Genomic DNA, 19,527 nt, shown 5'->3' with positions numbered 1-19,527 from the left:
TACAGTCATCTATCTGTACATACAGTCATCTATCTGTACATACAGTCATCTATCTGTACATACAGTCCCTCTATCTGTGCATGTGTATTGTGTTTCATATGTTTATTTATTTATATTTTTTAACATTTTAGGGGTGTTTCATATGTTACCTAAATGTAACAGTATACAGGAGAATGACATGGGAGAGGGTCATAGAACATATAGAACCTGATACACTGAGGCTTTAGACCCCCCCTTTTCTCTCGCTCTCCCCCTTTTGCATAAATCATGCATGGATTTCAATGGAAGATTTGCACAAAAGTCTGAGTTCTGTGTGCAATTTATTCTGGTAGTCACTCTTGCCTTGGTAGACTTTTGTTTGCCTGATGGCCAGCAGGACTACAGCACTCCAGAAGAGACGTTATAAATGCCTCCCTGCTCCTTAAGCCTTTCAGCAGCATAGATTGGGTTGGTTGTTGTTTGTTTGGCAGACGTTCTGACAGATTGTTGTCCCACACCGTCTCTGTGCTCTGCTTTAGTGAGTCAGAGACTCATCCTCTCATCCTCCGCTTAGTCTGATGTTCTTATCCCGAGTCTCCTGGGCCCCACTCAGAGCATCTCTCACTTCCTCTTTCTCTAATGACAGTTGGCTGCTGCCTCAGGATCCCCATCCTCTTGACGTGGGTTCAACTACTATTTAAATGTTTCAAATACTTTAAGCGTTTGCTTTAGTCTGCCAGGTAAGCTCAATCGAGCCCAAGCGAAGTATTTGAAATGATGTTGAATAGTATTTGAACCCAGGTTTGCCATCCTTCCCAGGGATCTGCCAGGTTTAGAGGAACCATTCACTTATACAGTAATGTAATCTAATATGGCCCCATTCTGAACACCGGCTTGTTTTACTGTATTTTACCGGTCAGTGAATGTGTGTGTGTGTGTGGTGTGGTTAATCACAATAGAACACATTTGTGCTATAGAAGCCAGTGAAATCTGAGCCCAGCTGTATCCCTTTAGAGTACCATAAATATATGTAATAGGTGCACCTGCTGTTGTGTGTGTGTGTGTGTGTGTGTGTGTGTGTGTGTGTGTGTGTGTGTGTGTGTGTGTGTGTGTGTGTGTGTGTGTGTGTGTGTGTGTGTGTGTGTGTGTGTGTGTGTGTGTGTGTGTGTGTGTGACACACACACAGAGGGAAGGGGTTATTGGTAGTGCAACTGTAATCTGATTAGCTAGACACTTAGGATCAGAGTCACACACACACGCACACGCACACTAGCTACCTGATTTGTCCCTTTTTCTTTACCGTGCTAACACATTAATCCTCAACTAGCCCTCATCCTGCCCCCAATTCTCTCAACTGTTCCTGAAACATACAGGACATTAAACTCATGTCTCCAGGGATCCATAACCTGTCTTGATATCTAGAAAACCTAAAACAACAGTGTTCATGATTTGGCAAACAGTACTCAATTGTCTTGAACCTCCATATCTTTCTTATGTTGATTTGATAAACAATATACCGTACAATTGGCATGCGTCTGCATATCTGTCTCAGCAGATACAACAGATACATCTTTGTCCGTTGCAGTTTAATTAAATAAAAATGAGACGTATTCCTCACTGCCATGCTGCACCTAATGTGTTTTCTTCCTCTCCTCTGTGCAATCTCCTCTCTGCTCTCTGTTTAGCGATCCGTTTTGGTCGGATGCCCCAGTCAGAGAAGCTGAAGCTGAAGGCAGAGATCCAGACGGGGGACAGGGAGGTGGAGGACCCCGAGCAGGCCGACCAGAAGACCCTGGCCAGGCACATCTATGAGGCCTACCTCAAAAACTTCAACATGAACAAGGCCAAAGCCCGCACCATCCTCACCGGAAAGACCAGCACTCCAGTAAGAGCAGTGTGTGGAAGTGGGGGGGGGGGGGGGGGGGGGGGGGGTCGGGGCTTGCTTGCATGCATGTGAGCATTTTGGACCAAACTGAAACTCACTGTCCAAAGGGAATAATTCAAATATTGGAAATGCCATACTATTTCTTCCAACCCTAATGATTACACCATGTCTTTTTAGTGCAACCAAAAGGGTCCAATATTATATTTTGAATGATTCCCTTTGGAGTGTGTAGGCTGCATTTGGATCCAGTTTAAATGTGATGAAATGGGCAATCAAACAGTTCTTATGTGTCAATATAACCTGGCAACAACTACCCGATAGGAGCCAAAGAATCATGCAACGACAGAATTACATTTCTAGGACACATCTGTCTGACTATACTTTATGAAGATGACCCTGACTCATAAAGGACCATTATTAACAGTGTTTGGAAACCACTCCCTCCATCTTTCTTTAAAGATTATGCCCTTAGATCTGTGGACTCCAAGAGTAGACTATATGGGTGGGATAAGGGTTATGTTTCTGGTGAATTGGTGAATTCCATCATCGATGGGTGTAGGTGTGGCAAGGGTCATAAAGAAGATGTCAGAAAGGGTTCAGTCAGTAAGAGGTCAGAGGTCACAGGTCAGTTGAAACACACATCCACATGTAACACAGACCAAACTGTTACTGTAGTTCAGTGGTGAGTCTGTAGTTCCTCTGTTCAGTGGTTCAGTTTCATGCATGTTAACATTAGAAGCCTCCTCCCTAAGTTTGTTTTATTCACTGCTTTATCACACTCCGCCAATCCGGATGTCCTAGCCGTGTCTGAATCCTGGCTTAAGGAAGGCCATCAAAAATCCTGAAATTCCCATCCCTAACTATAACATTTTCCGACAAGATAGAACTGCTAAAGTGGGCGGAGTTGCAATCTACTGCAGAGATAGCATACAGAGTTCTGTCATACTATCCAGGTCTGTGCCAAAACAATTTGAGCTTCTACTTTTAAAAATCCACCTTTCCAGAAACAAGTCTCTCACCATTGCCGCTTGTTATAGACCCCCTTCAGCCCCCAGCTGTGCCCTGGACACCATATGTGAATTGATCGCCCCCATCTATCTTCAGAGTTCGTACTGTTAGGTGACCTAAATTGGGACATGCTTAACCTTTCACGGGTCCGGGAGCACCCCCCACCCCCCCCACACTGAGTAGCATCGCTAGCATAGCGTCACAATTAAAAAGTAGCATCTAAATATCATTAAATCACAAGTCCAAGACACCTAATGAAAGATACAGATCTTGTGAATAAAGCCACCATTTCAGATTTTAAATGTTTTACAGGGAAGACAAAATATGTAAATCTATTAGCTAACCACGTTAGCAAAAGACACCATTTTTCTTTGTCCACCATTTTTTCTCAACACCAGTAGCTATCACCAATTTGGCCAAATAAAGATATTGATAGCCACTAACCAAGAAAAAACCTCATCAGATGACAGTCTGATAACATATTTATGGTATAGGATAGGTTTTGTTAGAAAAATGTGCATATTTCAGGTATAAATCATAGTTTACAATTGCACCCACCATCACAACTCGACTAGAAAAAATACAGAGCAACGTGTATTACCTAATTACTAATCATAAAACATTTCTTAAAAATACACAGCTCACAGCAATGGAAAGAAACAGATCTTGTGAATTCAGACAACATTTCAGATTTTCTAAGTGTCTTACAGCGAAAACACAATAAATCGTTATATTAGCATACCACATGTGCAAACGTTACCAGAGCATTGATTCTAGCCAAAGAGAGCGATAACGTAATCATCGCCAAAATGTATTAATTTTTTCACTAACCTTCTCAGAATTCTTCAGATGACACTCCTGTAACATCAGATTACAACATACATATAGAGTTTGTTCGAAAATGTGCATATTTAGCCACCAAAATCATGGTTAGACAATGATAAAAGTAGCCCAGCTGGTCAGAAAATGTTGTGCGCCATATTAGACAGTGATCTAGTCTTATACATAAATACTCATAAACTTGACAAAAAAATACAGGGTGGACAGCGATTGATAGACAATTTAATTCTTAATACAATCGCTGAATTACATTTTTTAAATTATCCTTACTTTTCAATACAGGTTGCGCCAAGCGAAGCTACACCTAACAAAATGGCGGCATAAGCGTTTCACATTTTTCGACAGAAACACGATTTATCATAATAAATTGTTCTTACTTTGAGCTGTTCTTCCATCAGAATCTTGGGCAATGAATCCTTTCTTGGGTCTAATCGTCTTTTGGTCGAAAGCTGTCCTCTTGCCATGTGGAAATGCCCACTAACGTCGGGCATGAACTGGAAACGTGCCCAGCGGTTCAAAGTGTCTCAGAAAGAAATGCCTCAAAATCGCACTAAACGGATATAAATTGCTATAAAACGGTTCAAATTAACTACCTTATGATGTTGTTAACACCTATAACGAGTAAAAACATGACCGGAGAAATATTACTGGCTAAACAAAAGGTTGGAAGGAGGCGAGTCCGACGTCCTTCGTGCGTCAGGCGCAGGCAGCCAAAGGAAGTTACTTCCGGTATTTGGTGATTTATAGAGGCACTGATTGCGCAATCGACTCCATTCAAAGCGTCATCACGTACTGACATCCAGGGGAAGACGTAAGAAGCAAGGAGGCCTACAAACCTGACTCAGTTACACCAGGTCTATCAGGAGGAATGGGCCAAAATTCACCCAACTGATTGTGGGAAGCTTGTGGAAGGCTACTCGAAACGTTTGACCCAAGTTAAACAATTTAAAGGCAATGCTACCAAATACTAATTGAGTGTATGTAAACTTCTGACCCACTGGGAATGTGATGAAAGAAATAAAAGCTGAAATAAATCATTCTCTCTACTATTAATCTGACATTTCACATTCTTAAAACAAAGTGGTTGATCCTAACTGACCTAAAACAGGGAATCTTTACTCGGATTAAATGTCAGGAATTGTGAAAAACTGAGTTTAAATATATTTGGCTAAGGTGTATGTAAACCTTCGACTTCAACTGTATGTACAAAGAAATGTAAATTGAAAAAAGTTCCAAATAAACAAAGTGCAGCTAGTTTGCAGTCTTTCCAGTTTAAATTTGAAGTGATTGTTTTAGCTGTGTTGTTGGCTAGCTCCTCTGAACAACAGTGTCCTCCTGTAGGCTTTAATAGTCACCTTGGGAACAACATCCCCTATACACTTCCTGATTAACTCAGTCACCGTGTCCGTGTAAACGTCAATGTTATTCTCATAGGCTACCCAGAACATATCAGAGTCCTTGTGATCAAAACAATCTCGAAGGATGGATTCTGATTGGTCAGACCAGTGTTGAATAGACCTTAGCATGGGTACTTCCTGTTTGAGTTTCTGCCTATAGGAAGGGAGGAGCAAAATGGAGTAGTGATCTGATTTGCCGAAGGGAGTGCAGGGTAGGGCCTGGCTGTTGTGGTATCGGCTTGAGGGGGAATGTACAGTTTCTGTATGTTATCACAATCACACCATGAGTAGTTAACCATGAAACATACACCCCTGCCTTTCTTCTTCCTGGAAAGTTCTTTACTCCTGTCTGCATGGACGGGAACAGTATATCCCGAGAGAGCCATGATTCCATGAAACAGAGTATGTTACAGTCCATTATGTCTCTCTGGAAGGAGATACTTGCCCTGATCTCGTCGACTTACTTGTCCAGAGACTGAACATTAGCGAGTAATACACTCGGAAGCGGTGGATGGTGTGCCCTCCTCCTGAGTCGGACTAGAAGTCCACTCCGAATACCTCTTCTCTTCCGGCAACGTCTTGGAGCAGCCTCTGGGATAAGTTCAATTGCCCTGGGGGATACAAGTAAAGGATCCAATTCAGGAAAGTCGTATTCCTGGCCGTAATGCTGATGAGTTACCACCACTCTGATATCCAAAAGTTATTTCCGGCTGTATGTAATATTTTTTTAAACGTTCTGGGCTTATAATGTAAGAAATTACACACCAAAAAAACAAAATACAGCAAAGTTGCTTAGGAGCTAGAAGTAGAGCTGCCACTGTTTGCCGGCGTGCCAATATATCTTGCAAACACCGGCTTCTCTGGCATTATCCCTTGAGTATCCACTTAGAGTTCAGTAGTCTAGTCCAGTTACTAGTTACTGGAGTTAATGATAGTCTAGTCCAGTTGTTAGAAGTGATTCAGTCCAAGCAGCTAAGAGCATGGTTTGATCTTCTCCAGGTTTCCCAATGAGCTCATGGTATCACAGTGTTGTAAACAGTGAGCAGAAACTGTGGACCAACTACACTGAATGGATAGACACTCAGCTTAGCTTTAGCATAGCCTTTAGCATAGCCTTTAGTAATGCCTTGGGGGGAGAGTGGGTTAAGTTGAGCCCAAGGGGTAAGTTGAGCCACCCTTGTTTGTAGGAAGACATACAGTGCATTCATAAAGTATTCAGACCCATTTATTCAGGACATTTAGAGACATTTAGAGACTCCTGTGTTGTCTTGGCTGTATGTTGACGGTCACTGTCCTGTTGGAAGTTGAACCTTCGCCCCAGTCTGAGGTCCTGAGCGCTCTGGAGAAGATTTTCATCAAGGATCTCTACTGACTAGTCTCCCAGTCCCTGCTGCTGAAAAACATACCCACAGCATGATGATGCTACCACCATGCTTCACCGTAGGGATGGTGCCAGGTTTCCTCCAGATGTGACGCTAGGTATTCAGGCCAAATAGTTCAATCTTGGTTTCATCAGACCAGAGAATCTTGTTTCTCATGGTCTGGGAGTTCTTTAGGTGCCTTTTGCAAAACTCCAAGCAGGATGTCATGTGTGTGGCTTCCATCTGGCCACTCTACCATAAAGGCCTGATTGGTGGAGTGCTGCAGAGATGGTTGTCCTTCTGGAAGGTTCTCCCATCTCCACAGAGGAACTCTGGAGCTCTGTCAGAGTGACCATCGGGTTGTTGGTCACCTCCCTGACCAAGGCCCTTCTCCTCCGAATGCTCAGTTTGGCGGGTGGCTAGATCTAGGAATAGTCTTGGTGGGTCCAAACTTCTTCCATTTAAGAATGACAGAGGCCACAGTGTTCTTGGGAACCTTCAATGCTGCATAAATGTTTTGATACCCTTCCCCAGATCTGTCTCAGAGCTCTAAGGACATTTCCTTAGACCTCATGGCTTGGTTTTTGCTCTGGCATGCACTGTCAACTGTGGGACCTTATATAGACAGGTGTGTACCTTTCCAAATCATGTCCAATCAATTGACTTTATCACGGGTGGACTCCAATCAAGTTGTAGAAACATCTCAAGGATGGTCAATGGAAACATGGATGTACCTGAGCTCAATTTCGAGTCTCATAACAAAGGGTCTGAATACTTATGTAAATAAGGTATATCTGTTTTGTATTTTTAATACATTTTCAAAAAAAATGTTTTAACTGCTTTGTCATTATGGGGTATTGTGTGTAGATTGATGAGGGACATTATTTATTTAATCAATTTTAGAATAAGGCTGTAATGTAACAACATTTGGAAAAAGGGAAGGGGTCCAAATGCACTGTACACAAAATTAATCATGTGACCAAATATTTAGGAAGAGGTCATAATTTCATGGAGTCTGTGGAGGAAGAAACCACATTGAAAAAGTGATAAGAAAGTTAGGTCCAAAAAACTGATTTTCGCCAAGTCAAATTAATTTATTGTGTTAGAGGTTTGATGATGCTTGTATCTAAACCACTAGGACCCCTGGGGGTACTTGGCCTATCAGCTGGGTGTACTTGAGAAGACTCATGAGACCATAGACATACTGGTAAAATGCACATGAAGGGTACTTCAGGGATACTCCGGGCAGAGCCAAATTCAGTTGGTGGTGATCTAAACCAAAGTAGATCATTTTAAGATAGTTCTATACATCAGTTGGGGTCTTAATAAACTTCAATATGAGGTCATAAACCTAGCATGAAAGTTTATCCCTGTAGCTGTGTGAGCTAATATAGTTAAAAGGTTTGCCTTGGGGTAAATTGAGCCTTGGGGTTAGTTGAGCCAATGACCATGGAGAAAATTTGGACAATGTTGTAGCCAATGGCAAGTTAAGCAAATTAAAGTGTTTTCTTACCAGGCGTAATGCAAGGCATTATTGCAGGGATATGAGGTAACAACAGGGCCTGGCCTATGTTAAAAGTGTAATAAAAAGTTTTTTTACACCCCTTTTGCACTCAGAACAGCCTCAATTCGTTGGGGCATGGACTCTACAAGGTGTCGAAAGTGTTCCACAGGGATGCTGGCCCATGTTGACTTCTTTGCTTCCCACAGTTGTGTCAAGTTGGCTGGTTGTCCAGGTGGTGGACCATTCTTGATACACACAGGAAACTGTTGAGCATGAACAACCCAGGAGCGTTGAAGTTCTCGACACACTCAAACCAGTGTGCCTGGCACCTACTATCATACCCCATTCAAAGCCACTTAAGTATTTTGTCTTGACCTTTCATCTTCTGAATGGCACACACACAATCCATGTCTCAATTGTCTCAAGGCTTAAAAATCCTTCTTTAACTTGTCTCCTCCCCTTCTTCTACACTGATTGAAGTGGATTTAACAAGTTACATCAATAAGTGATCATAGCTTTGTCATGGAAATCTTTTGTACACTCAGTGTATATAGATATCTATTTTATAAAAAAATACTATATTTCCCTTGACAGAGTGATGCTGAATGTAAAAAATGTCTCAATTTACCCAAACACTCCAGTACACAGTAAAAGAAAAGCAAACGCAATCAATTGTTTAATCAGCATTATTCTGTGAGTTGAGTGGACTTCAAATGGGCAAGAATTGGAGCTAATGTGTTAAAGTTTGTTCACTCAACTGTATATTGGTTCAGCAATATTCCCAAATGTTGAGCAAACACAATCCTATTGCAGCTTGTTGCCTCACAATTATACGTTGAATACTTGTTCATTCTTTTTCCAGTGTATGCCTTCTGCATACAGTATGCACAGATTGAACACATTTTCTGTTGTTGATCAAGCGGCTCTGGCTTTCACCCAGTTGCCACCATCAACAATACTATTTTGGCATGCATTGCCAGTCAAATGTTGGGAGCGTATCATATTGTGAGTTGAGTAAACTGTGTGTAGCATGTAGTTTATGGATTGCGCAGCATTAACGTATCAGAGCTCTGGGTTTGATATACAGGAGCAAGTTCTGGATTGGCGTCTGTGGGAACTTTCACCACTGCATCTCTGGTAATGTAGCCTACTTCCAAAACAGCCCCACCAAAACAGTGACCCAGAGACAGTTGTTTAGCAGCCTTACACTCTAAAAACAAACGTGTTCTTTTTTAACCCGTTGCAAAGTAGAGTTAGATAACTGTTGAGTTCATTTAAGTAAACACAGTCTTTGTGTATTTCCTGTTGGAAACATGTTGAGTTGGTGTCTTTGCAGTGCTTGTTGAGGAAACACAGGCAGCAGTGTTTTTGTAAGACATGGCTCCGTGTCTAAGGGTACACACGTGATTACTGTATATTAGATTTACCTGTTGTTTGTTTTGCTACAGTGTAGGACATCACAGCTAATCTAGACCCTGTTTGCCCTGTCCCTAAACATATTTCAGTAGAAACAAGTTAACCTCGCCAGATTCATAATGGCAATAAAATACATTTTAGGTTTTGAGACGGAGGAGTTCTTAACTTACTCTAGGGCCAAGGACAGGGCTCCGAATATGTCACAATAAGGATTTAAACTTCCTGAAATAACATATTTCCTTTCTGTCAGTAAATGTTATATAGGCTATCTATCCCTACATGTAGGCAGGACTGTTTTTGTAACATATGGTTCCTCACTCTAGTAGTAGTAATATTGCAAATACCTACCTTTTCCACCGGGTCATTTTAGGGGCAACTGTTTGAAATAGGGCCATTCCTATCTACCAACATTGCTACATAATGGGCTGTCATTCATTACACATGACTACAGACTATGGCCTAGATTCAATCCGGAGCGTGGAAGATCCGTGCTTTAGCTCAAACAAAATGTATGTCTCCTCACCACCCTGTCTCCCTTCATGCCCCTGCAGCCATTTGTCATCCACGACATGGATACCCTTCAGCTGGCAGAGCAGACCCTCGTTGCCAAGATGGTGGGCCCGGCTGGGGGCCATCTGCTGGAGAAGGAGGCTGAGGTACGCATCTTCCACTGCTGCCAGTGCACCTCCGTGGAGACGGTCACAGAGCTGACTGAGTTCGCCAAGTCTGTCCCCGGCTTCTCCAGCCTGGACCTGAACGACCAGGTGACTCTGCTGAAGTATGGAGTGTACGAGGCGCTGTTCGCCCTGCTGGCCTCATGTATGAACAAGGACGGCCTCCTGGTGGCCTACGGATCGGGCTTTATCACCAGGGAGTTTCTCAAGAGTCTGAGGAGGCCCTTCAGCGACATGATGGAACCCAAGTTCCAGTTCGCCATGAAGTTCAACGGGCTGGAGCTGGATGACAGTGACCTGGCCCTGTTTGTGGCCGCCATCATCTGCTGCGGAGGTAAGAGAGAGAGAGGTAGAGGCTGGGATCTGGGGTTAATGACCACTAATTGGTAGTTACCACTAATTGGTAGTTAATTACTAGTGTTATTACTTATCTTCTTGATGGATTTGCTCTTCAGCTCTATGCCAATCATAATGTCTCTTCTTGGATTGGCATAATCCACCTTCTTTCTCTAATTTTGCTGTCCTCTTTCCTCTCCCTCAGACCGTCCCGGCCTGGTGAACGTTGGCCACATTGAGCGCATGCAGGAGAACATTGTTCAGGTGCTGCGGCTCCACCTGCTGGCCAACCACCCAGACGACACCTTCCTCTTCCCCAAGCTGCTGCAGAAACTGTCCGACCTCCGGCAGCTGGTCACCGAGCACGCTCAGTTGGTCCAGGAGATCAAGAAAACAGAGGACATGTCGCTCCACCCCCTGCTGCAAGAGATCTACAGAGACATGTACTGAGATACTGAGCCCAGAGAGGAGGGTGGGGGCTGGGTCACACACCCACCTCACCCTCCATTTTGGGGACATGTACTGAGTCTAGAAAGGAGGTTGCCCTCCATTTTGGGGACACATGCGTGAACAGTCTCTCTGAATAGTCCTACAATGAAAGGTTTGAACCACTGGACCCCCAGATGCAGGGTTGCTCATCTTTCAGACAGGACCGGACAGGACAATAGGACTATATTCTGGGCACCTGTAGTGGGGTCCACTACTCCCACAGGAACCTATAGGGCCATATTACCTGTGTGGACGGGCAATGTGAAGCTGAATTGAGTGTCTTGTTCCAGTGTTTGTCCTAACTAGAGAACATGCATTGGGCTGGGTTTAGACACCTTTGGCCAACATCAGAAAGAAATACACGGCTCAAATAATCAATTGCTTGTTTAGATAACAGTGGCTGTGTTTAGACAGGCAGCCCAATTCTGATATTTTTTTCACTAATTGGTCTTTTGACCAATCAGATCACCTCTGAAAAAGATCTGATATGAAAAGATCTGATGTGACTGGTCAAAAGACCAATTAGTGGGAAAAAGATCAGAATTGGGCTGCCTGTCTAAATGCAGCATATGATTCAGTCAGACTATAGCCACCAGAGTCCCTGCTAGAGGGGATCCCTTTCCTATACGGTACACACATCTCTGACCTAATCAGGCCCTTGAGTGATGAACAGCAGGACGTATCGACAGAATCACCACTCCAGCAGTATCTTTATAACTATGTCATTTTGTAACGAACTTCAGAGTGAGAGAAAAGAATGATAATGTTGCACAACTATTTTGCAGTAAAGACACCCAAGCGAATTCAATGGCGAATACAGACTTCAGATGTGAGTGACTGTGTCTCACAGTAAGGCAGCTTTTCAGCGATTGGATGTTCTCCCCCAGTGAGGTTATGGGGTTGCATGGTCAATGAGGTCCTCATGAGTGTCTGTCTCTCTCGCTGCCGGTGTGTGTATCTCTCCTATATTCAGTTTCCTAATACATCACACTGTACCAGGTTACTGTCCCTCAGATGTGGCTGCAGCGGCTCAAAATTCAACTCACAGTACAAGTAAATATAACATATTGCTAAATTCATTTTGGGAAACCTCTCCTGTGTGTTTTCAAGCTCTTGCTCCTGCTTAGGCTATAACTTATCATGTCTTAGAAATTTGAATTCCTCCGGGGGGAAAAAACGACTTTAGCTATAATTGTTCATTTAACATTTGCATATTTGCTAATGTTATCATGAATGAGGCTACAGAGTTTCAGAAAGTGCTCCCCCTATATCCCACTGAGTTTTTAGTCTTTTGCTCTTTTGGGCAAAGACCCACAGCCTCAGTTGGAGGGACACATTATTGGATGCCACAGGTCTCCATTGTTCAAACGTCAGTTACTCATCAGTCATATTTCAACCGCGAATTCACTATGTGCTTTTTAGTGATGGTTTTCACATACCGTGCCCTTCATCTCATTTTCCTCTCCTATCTAGACCAAACTCTAACATGGAGGCTTTGGTGTGCATTATATTCATTTTATAAAACCAAGGTAAAGCTCAATGATTACAAATATTTTTCATTTTCAATACTTTCACAAACAAAAGTAAACAAACTACCGTGTCAATAGTGTTGCCCCCACCAGTCAGAACATGGCTCCATCAGGACATTTGTTTGTAAGTGGTGTGATTTCATTCAAAACAGACTGATTTCAAAATTTGGAAATTACCAATCAGAAATTCACTGTGTAAATGCACCCACAACGCAACACTAAAGCGCACAGTGTGCTTACGAGATATGATATGAGACTCTTTTATAAACTGTAATATTTGGCACTCCATCTTGTTTTGTATACTGGTATTAAAGGGCTAATATGACTTCAAACTATATTAAAACCTTAACAAAGGCAGATTGAGAGCAGATTTACAGCATTTTAAGCCATTAACAAGATCTCTCTCTCTCTCTCTCTCTCTCTCTCTCTCTCTCTCTCTCTCTCTCTCTCTCTCTCTCTCTGTCTGTCTGTCTGTCTGTCTGTCTGTCTGTCTGTCTGTCTGTCTGTCTGTCTGTCTGTCTGTCTGTCTGTCTGTCTGTGGGTATTTTGTTACTATTTACACCTGGTTGTTTTAGTCTAGTAGAGATTAAATACTAAAACTGCCTCATCAAACCAGCCATCAATCCTTCACAGAACTGTTGGGAATGTTTCAAAGACAGAATGAAATAATCCTTCATGTGTGCATGCTTTTCTGATGGAAAGGATATACAGTGCGTGTGTGTATTTTCTGTGAGGGAATGTATTTTGTTCTTTGCTTACCGTAGCAAATTCTCATGAATCAATGTTTTTTGGGGGTGTAATGGACCTAGCTTCACTCTCTGCACCACGTTGTATTAATGCTTTGTACATAGATTCAGTGATTATGTGATTGCTTGCCCCAACTATAACCAGAGGTATGCAAGATACTAACTATTATTGGGTATGTTTTGTATTCCTTTTTGTCTGGTAAATACTTTTCAATGTTTTAAATGGTACAGAAATGTAGGTATGTTTTTGATTAAGCGCTACCTAATTTGACAATGTTATAATTGAGTTGGATCATATTTTTATACTAAAGCATATATATACATATATATAAACATATGTACATATATATATATATATATATATATATATATATATATATATATATATATATATATATATATATATATATATATATATATAAAAATGAGTATATCAGAAATTTTTCGTTGAATAACTAGGTTGAAAAATGCAATGTAAATGGAATAGCTAAGTATCTGGTGATACAACCATAGATGTGATTCCCAATGGGGACATTCGTTTGGTTAATTCCCACACTAGAGAGAGTTAACATGTTCTCTATGTGCTGTGCTTTGCTGTAGGGATACTAAAAGCACTCAAAGCAAATATCAAGACTTGAACGCAAAACCTTTCATGGGTAATTGACACTATATTTTCACTCAACAACATGATCTGGATATAGTATTTGTCTTGAACATGCATAAGTAAATCATCAGTGTTAAGACTGGTAATAAGCTATCATGGCACAGATCCTACATCAATACTGCAGGTTTCCTTCTATGCTATGGTCTCAGGTGGAAGATTAGGTAATAAAGGGGATGATTGGGGCGTAATTTCACTATTCAGAACATAAATGCTCCATAACTGCCTCATTATGTTCTTCAAGCCAAACGGTTTGTTGTTTTTGTGGCCGTACTATATCCCTTCTCTGTTTTGATACATGTACAGTATATAGAACATTACGCACTCATAACTTGTCCACAATGAACAGTGATTTCATTACAGCTAAATGCAGTAAAGATGCAGTATATTGTTTATTAGAAACTGGGTGTTTCGAGCCCTGAATGCTGATTGGCTGATATATCAGACCATATACCACGGGTATGATGACAAAACATGTATTTTTACTGCCCTAATTACGTTGGTAACCAGTTTATAATAGCAATAAGGCACCTCTGGGGTTTGTGGTATATGGCCAATATACCACGGCTAAGGGCTGTATCCAGGCACTCCGCGTTGCGCATTGGAACATCTCTTAGCCATGGTATATTGGCCATATACCACACCCCCTCTGGCCTTATTGCTTAATTAACATGCTTCCGCTGTATCACTCGCTGCTGTGTTCTAACTTACTTAATTATAATCATGCCATATGTTAGATGACTGAATTTCAAGCTGCCTGTAATGGCAGTTCTACAATATCTATTGCTCTGGATTGTCAGACCTCTGCAGAATGCAACGCTGCTTTAGTCCACTAGATTCTAGAATCACAAGGTGAACAGAACACATTAGGGATTACACTCAACCCGTGCCTTAACCTATGACATACAACACTAGACACAATCGAGTAAAGTAAAGCTGCCCACAGTTCTGTGTCCCCAGCCAGAAGCTACTGGTATGGATATGATACTACACAGTACAGGGATACACAAAGAGAGGATATGGCGTCATGACAGAATTAGGGAAGGTTTCAAAATTGTGATAGGCAGACAGACCATTGTTGAATCTGTAGAACATAACGACTGTTTGGAATTACATTCCTCCACATTAGAGAGGTCGCTCTCTTGCAATAGTGTAAATACAAACAAGATTATATAAGGGTTCAAACACTAGAGCAAAAACCCAGAGGAGAAGTTATGTGATTGGTAAATTGAAGATGTCTGCTACCCTTAAGGATCTATATTGTTTTGTGTTGAATTGACAAGGGACTTTTGACAAGTATCAGGGAAAATATTGTGTCCCTTAGTTTATACTAGCTCAGGACATAGCGAGGTACTGTTCTTCTTTTTTTATTTTTCAACTGAGTTTATAGTGCCCTGCCATACAGCACACATATAATAATAATAATAATAATAATAAATACAACTCTGCAGAAATGATGAGTGCAGAAGATATAGGAAAAGGTTTGTATTTTGTAGTAAAGAGTTGATGCAGTGTTTTTATGGCTAGTGTCATGCAAAGAGACTGGAGACAGTCTTTGGATGCTTTGTTTATGTATACTGTGGCTTGGTAACAATAAAGTACATGTTTGATGAATGTTTATCTAGTAATTTAAACAACAAACAAGTTGACTTTGAATAGATTGACAAATAAAATTATTTAAAAATCCAACGTTATATTGTCCATCTATTTCAAGTAAATAAGAACATCTGATTGATGGTGAGAGCTGAATAAATGAAAGACGGCTGCATATTGGTAACTGACAAAATAAAGGAAACAGAAACGCCAACATAAAGCTTTTTAATAGGGCGTTGGGCCACCAGAACAGCTTCAATGCATCTTGGCATAGATTCTACAAGTGTCTTGAACTATATTGGAGGGATGCGACATCATTCTTCCACAAGGAATAGTTTTTTTGATGGTGGTGTAAAACTCAGGCGCCGCTCCAGAATCTCCCATAAGTGTTCAATTGGGTTGAGATCTGGTGACTGAGACGGCTATGACATATGGTTTACATCGTTTTCATGCTCATCAAACCATTCAGTGACCACTCGACCTGTGGATGGGGGCATTGTCATCCTGGAAGAGACCATTCCCATCAGGATAGAAATGTTTCACTCTAGGTTGAAAGCAATCACTCAGAATGGCTGTGTATTTATTGGCGTTTTCCTTGCCCTCTAAGAGGTTGAGTGGAACTAAACCATGCCAGGACAATACACCCCACACCATAAAAGCTCAAACAATTCAAGTGTTTTCTTTATTTTGGCAGTTACCTGTAAATGTATGAGGCCATGGGATGTTGAGATTGAGGACTCCATCTGCTGGTCTTCAGATACAACTGCAAATGATGTCTTAAATTGTGCCATCTCTCAGACGCACAAAACATAAATGGTATCATAGCGTCTGTCAACAGACTGTGGGATCAGGATGCGACAACTAAAGATTAACTTTGTTTTACGGTACTCAGATCTTTTGTCACTGATCATTTTTCACAAATCACGATTTTGCAGGTGCTCGCATCTTTTACATTTCAGAAGGGAAGGTTGACATGTGGCCCATAGACTTTCCTGAAACTTGCACAGAGATTGGGTGGGGCTACGGCCCTCGTTCTAGTATATTTTCTAACATACCTGCCCCCAGAATTAAATCGAGCAACTGACGCAATTAAACACGATTTCTGTTCTGGGTTTCGAAGTGTGTACACTACATGACCAAAAGTATGTGGACACCTGCTCGTCGAACATCACATTCCAAAATCATGGGCATTAACATAGAGTTGGTCCCCTCTTTGCTGCTATAAAAGACTCCATTCTTCTGGAAAGGCTTTCCACTAGATGTTGGAACATTGCTGCAGGCAATTTCTTCCATTCAGCCACAAGAGCATTAGTGAGGTCCGGCACTGATGTTGGGCGATTATCCCTGTCTCACTGTCGGTGTTCCAATTAATCCCAAAGGTGTTCGATGAAGTCAAGGTCAGGGCTCTGTGCAGGCCAGTCAAGTTCTTACACACCGATCTCGACAAACCATTTCTGTTTTGACCTCGCTTTGTGCACAGGGGCATTGTCATGCTGAAATGGGAAAGGGCCTTCCTCAAACTTTTGCAACAAAGTTGGAAGCACAGAATCATCTAGAATGTCATTGTATGCTGTAGCGTTAAGAATCCCCTTCACTGGAACTAAGGGGTCTAACCCGAACCACAAAAAACAGCCCCAAACCATTATTCCTCCTCCATCAAACTTTATAGTTGGCACTATACATTGGGGCAGGTAGCGTTCTCCTGGCATCCGCCAAATCCAGATTCATCAGTCAGAATGCCAGACGGTGAAGCGGGATTCATCATTCCAGAGAACGCGTTTCTACTGCTCCAGAGTCCACTGGCGGCGGGCTTTACACCACTCTAGCTAACGCTTGGCGTTGCCCATGGTAATCTTAGGCTTGTGTGCGGCTGCTCGAACATGGAAACTCCTTTCATGAAGCTGGCGACGAACAGTTCTTGTTCTGACCTTGTTTCCAGAGACACTTTGGAACTCGGTCGTGAGTGTTGCAATCCGAGGACAGAAGATTTTTACGCACTTTCACACTTGGCGGTCCCGTTCTGTGAGTTGTGTGATCTACCACTTCGCGGCTGAGCCGTTGTTGCTCCTAGTTGTTTCCACATCACAATAACAGCACTTACAGTTGACTGGGGCAGCTCTAGCAGGGAAGAAATTTGATGAACTGACTTGTTGGAAAGGTGAAATCCTATGACGGTGCCAAGTTGAAAGTCACTGAGCTCCTCAGTAAGGCCAGTCTACTGCCAACGTTTGTCTATCGAGATTGCATGAGTGTATCCTCGGTTGTATACACCTCTCTGCAACATTTGTAGCTGAAATAGCCAAATCCACTCATTTAAAGGGATGTCCACATACTTTTGTATATACAGTTGAAGGCGGAGGTTTACATACACCTTAGCCAAATACATTTAAACTCAGTTTTTCACAATTCCTGACATTTAATCAGAGTAAAAATGCACTGTCTTAGGTCAGTTAGGATAACCACTTTATTTTAAGAATGTGAATTGTCAGAATAATAGTAGAGAGAATGATTTATTTCAGATTTTATTTATTTTATCATTTTCCCTGTGGGTCAGAAGTTTCCATAAACTCAATTAGTATTTGATAGGATTGCCTTTAAATCGTTTAACTTGGGTCAAACGTTTCGGCTAGCCTTCCACAAGCTTCCCACAATAAGTTGGGTGAATTTGGCCCATTCCTCTTGACAGAGCTGGTGTAACTGAGTCAGGTTTGTAGGCCTACTTGCTCGCACACGCGTTTTCAGTTCTGCCCACAAATTTTCCATAGGATTGAGGTCAGGGCTTTCTTACGAAGCCACTCCTTCGTTGCCCGGGCGGTGTGTTTGGGATCATTGTCATGCTGAAAGACCCAGCCACACCGGCCTCCCAGGTGGCGCAGTCGTCTAGGGCACTGCATCGCAGTGCTACCTGCGCCACCAGAGTCTCTGGGTTCGCGCCCAGGCTCTGTCGCAGCCGGCCGCGACCGGGAGGTCCGTGGGGCGACGCACAATTGGCATAGCGTCGTCCGGGGTAGGGAGGGTTTGGCCGGTAGGGATATCCTTGTCTCATCGCGCTCCAGCGACTCCTGTGGCGGGCCGGGCGCAGTGCGCGCCAACCAAGGGGGCCAGGTACACGGTGTTTCCTCCGACACATTGGTGCGGCTGGCTTCCGGGTTGGAGGCGCGCTGTGTTAAAGAAGCAGTACGGCTGGTTGGGTTGTGCTTCGGAGGACGCATGGCTTTCGACCTTCGTCTCTCCCGAGCCCGTACGGGAGTTGTAGCGATGAGACAAGGTAGTAATTACTAGCGATTGGATACCACGAAAATTGGGGAGAAAATGGGGTATAAAAAAAAAAAAAAAAAAAAAGAAAGACCCAGCCACGTTTCATCTTCAATGCCCTTGCTGATGGAAGGAGGTTTTCACTCAAAATCTCACGATACATGGCCCCATTCATTCTTTCCTTTACACGGATCAGTCGTCCTGGTCCCTTTGCAGAAAAACAGCCCAAAGCATGATGTTTCCACCCCCATGCTTCACAGTGGGTATGGTGTTCTTTGGATGCAACTCAGCATTATTTGTCCTCCAAACACAATGAGTTGAGTTTTTACCAAAAAGTTATATTTTGGTTTCATCTGACCATATGACATTCTCCCAGTCTTCTTCTGGATCATCCAAATGCTCTCTAGCAAACTTCAGACGGGCCTGGACATGTACTGGCTTAAGCAGGGGGACACGTCTGGCACTGCAGGATTTGAGTCCCTGGCGACGTAGTGTGTTACATTTACATTTACATTTAAGTCATTTAGCAGACGCTCTTATCCAGAGCGACTTACAAATTGGTGCATTCACCTAATGACATCCAGTGGAACAGCCACTTTACAATAGTGCATCTACATCTTTTAAGGGGGGGGGGGGGGGGGGCAGAAGGATTGCTTTATCCTATCCTAGGTATTCCTTGAAGAGGTGGGGTTTCAGGTGTCTCCGGAAGGTGGTGATTGACTCCGCTGTCCTGGCGTCGTGAGGGAGTTTGTTCCACCATTGGGGTGCCAGAGCAGCGAACAGTTTTGATTGGGCTGAGCGGGAACTGTACTTCCTCAGTGGTAGGGAGGCGAGCAGGCCAGAGGTGGATGAAC

The 19,527-nt window shown here is 42.6% G+C and overlaps 1 protein-coding gene across 2 annotated transcripts in view; it reads left to right on the top strand.

The window, feature by feature from the left end:
- The window catches only part of LOC129855214 (peroxisome proliferator-activated receptor alpha-like), a 53,411-nt gene extending 37,897 nt beyond the window's left edge, over positions 1-15,514 (top strand). For both annotated transcript variants that reach the window (XM_055922629.1, XM_055922628.1), the window contains exons 5-7: positions 1,665-1,864; positions 9,942-10,398; positions 10,606-15,514. In XM_055922629.1, coding sequence (XP_055778604.1) covers positions 1,665-1,864; positions 9,942-10,398; positions 10,606-10,850 — 902 coding nt within the window. In that variant the 3' untranslated portion in view covers positions 10,851-15,514. The remainder of the gene's footprint in view (positions 1-1,664; positions 1,865-9,941; positions 10,399-10,605) is intronic.
- The last annotated feature ends 4,013 nt before the right edge of the window (positions 15,515-19,527 follow it).

This window comes from Salvelinus fontinalis, chromosome 5 (assembly GCF_029448725.1).
Source record: "Salvelinus fontinalis isolate EN_2023a chromosome 5, ASM2944872v1, whole genome shotgun sequence".
In the NCBI taxonomy this organism is placed as follows: Eukaryota; Metazoa; Chordata; class Actinopteri; order Salmoniformes; family Salmonidae; genus Salvelinus; species Salvelinus fontinalis.
This window is presented reverse-complemented; position numbering and strand designations above follow the sequence as displayed.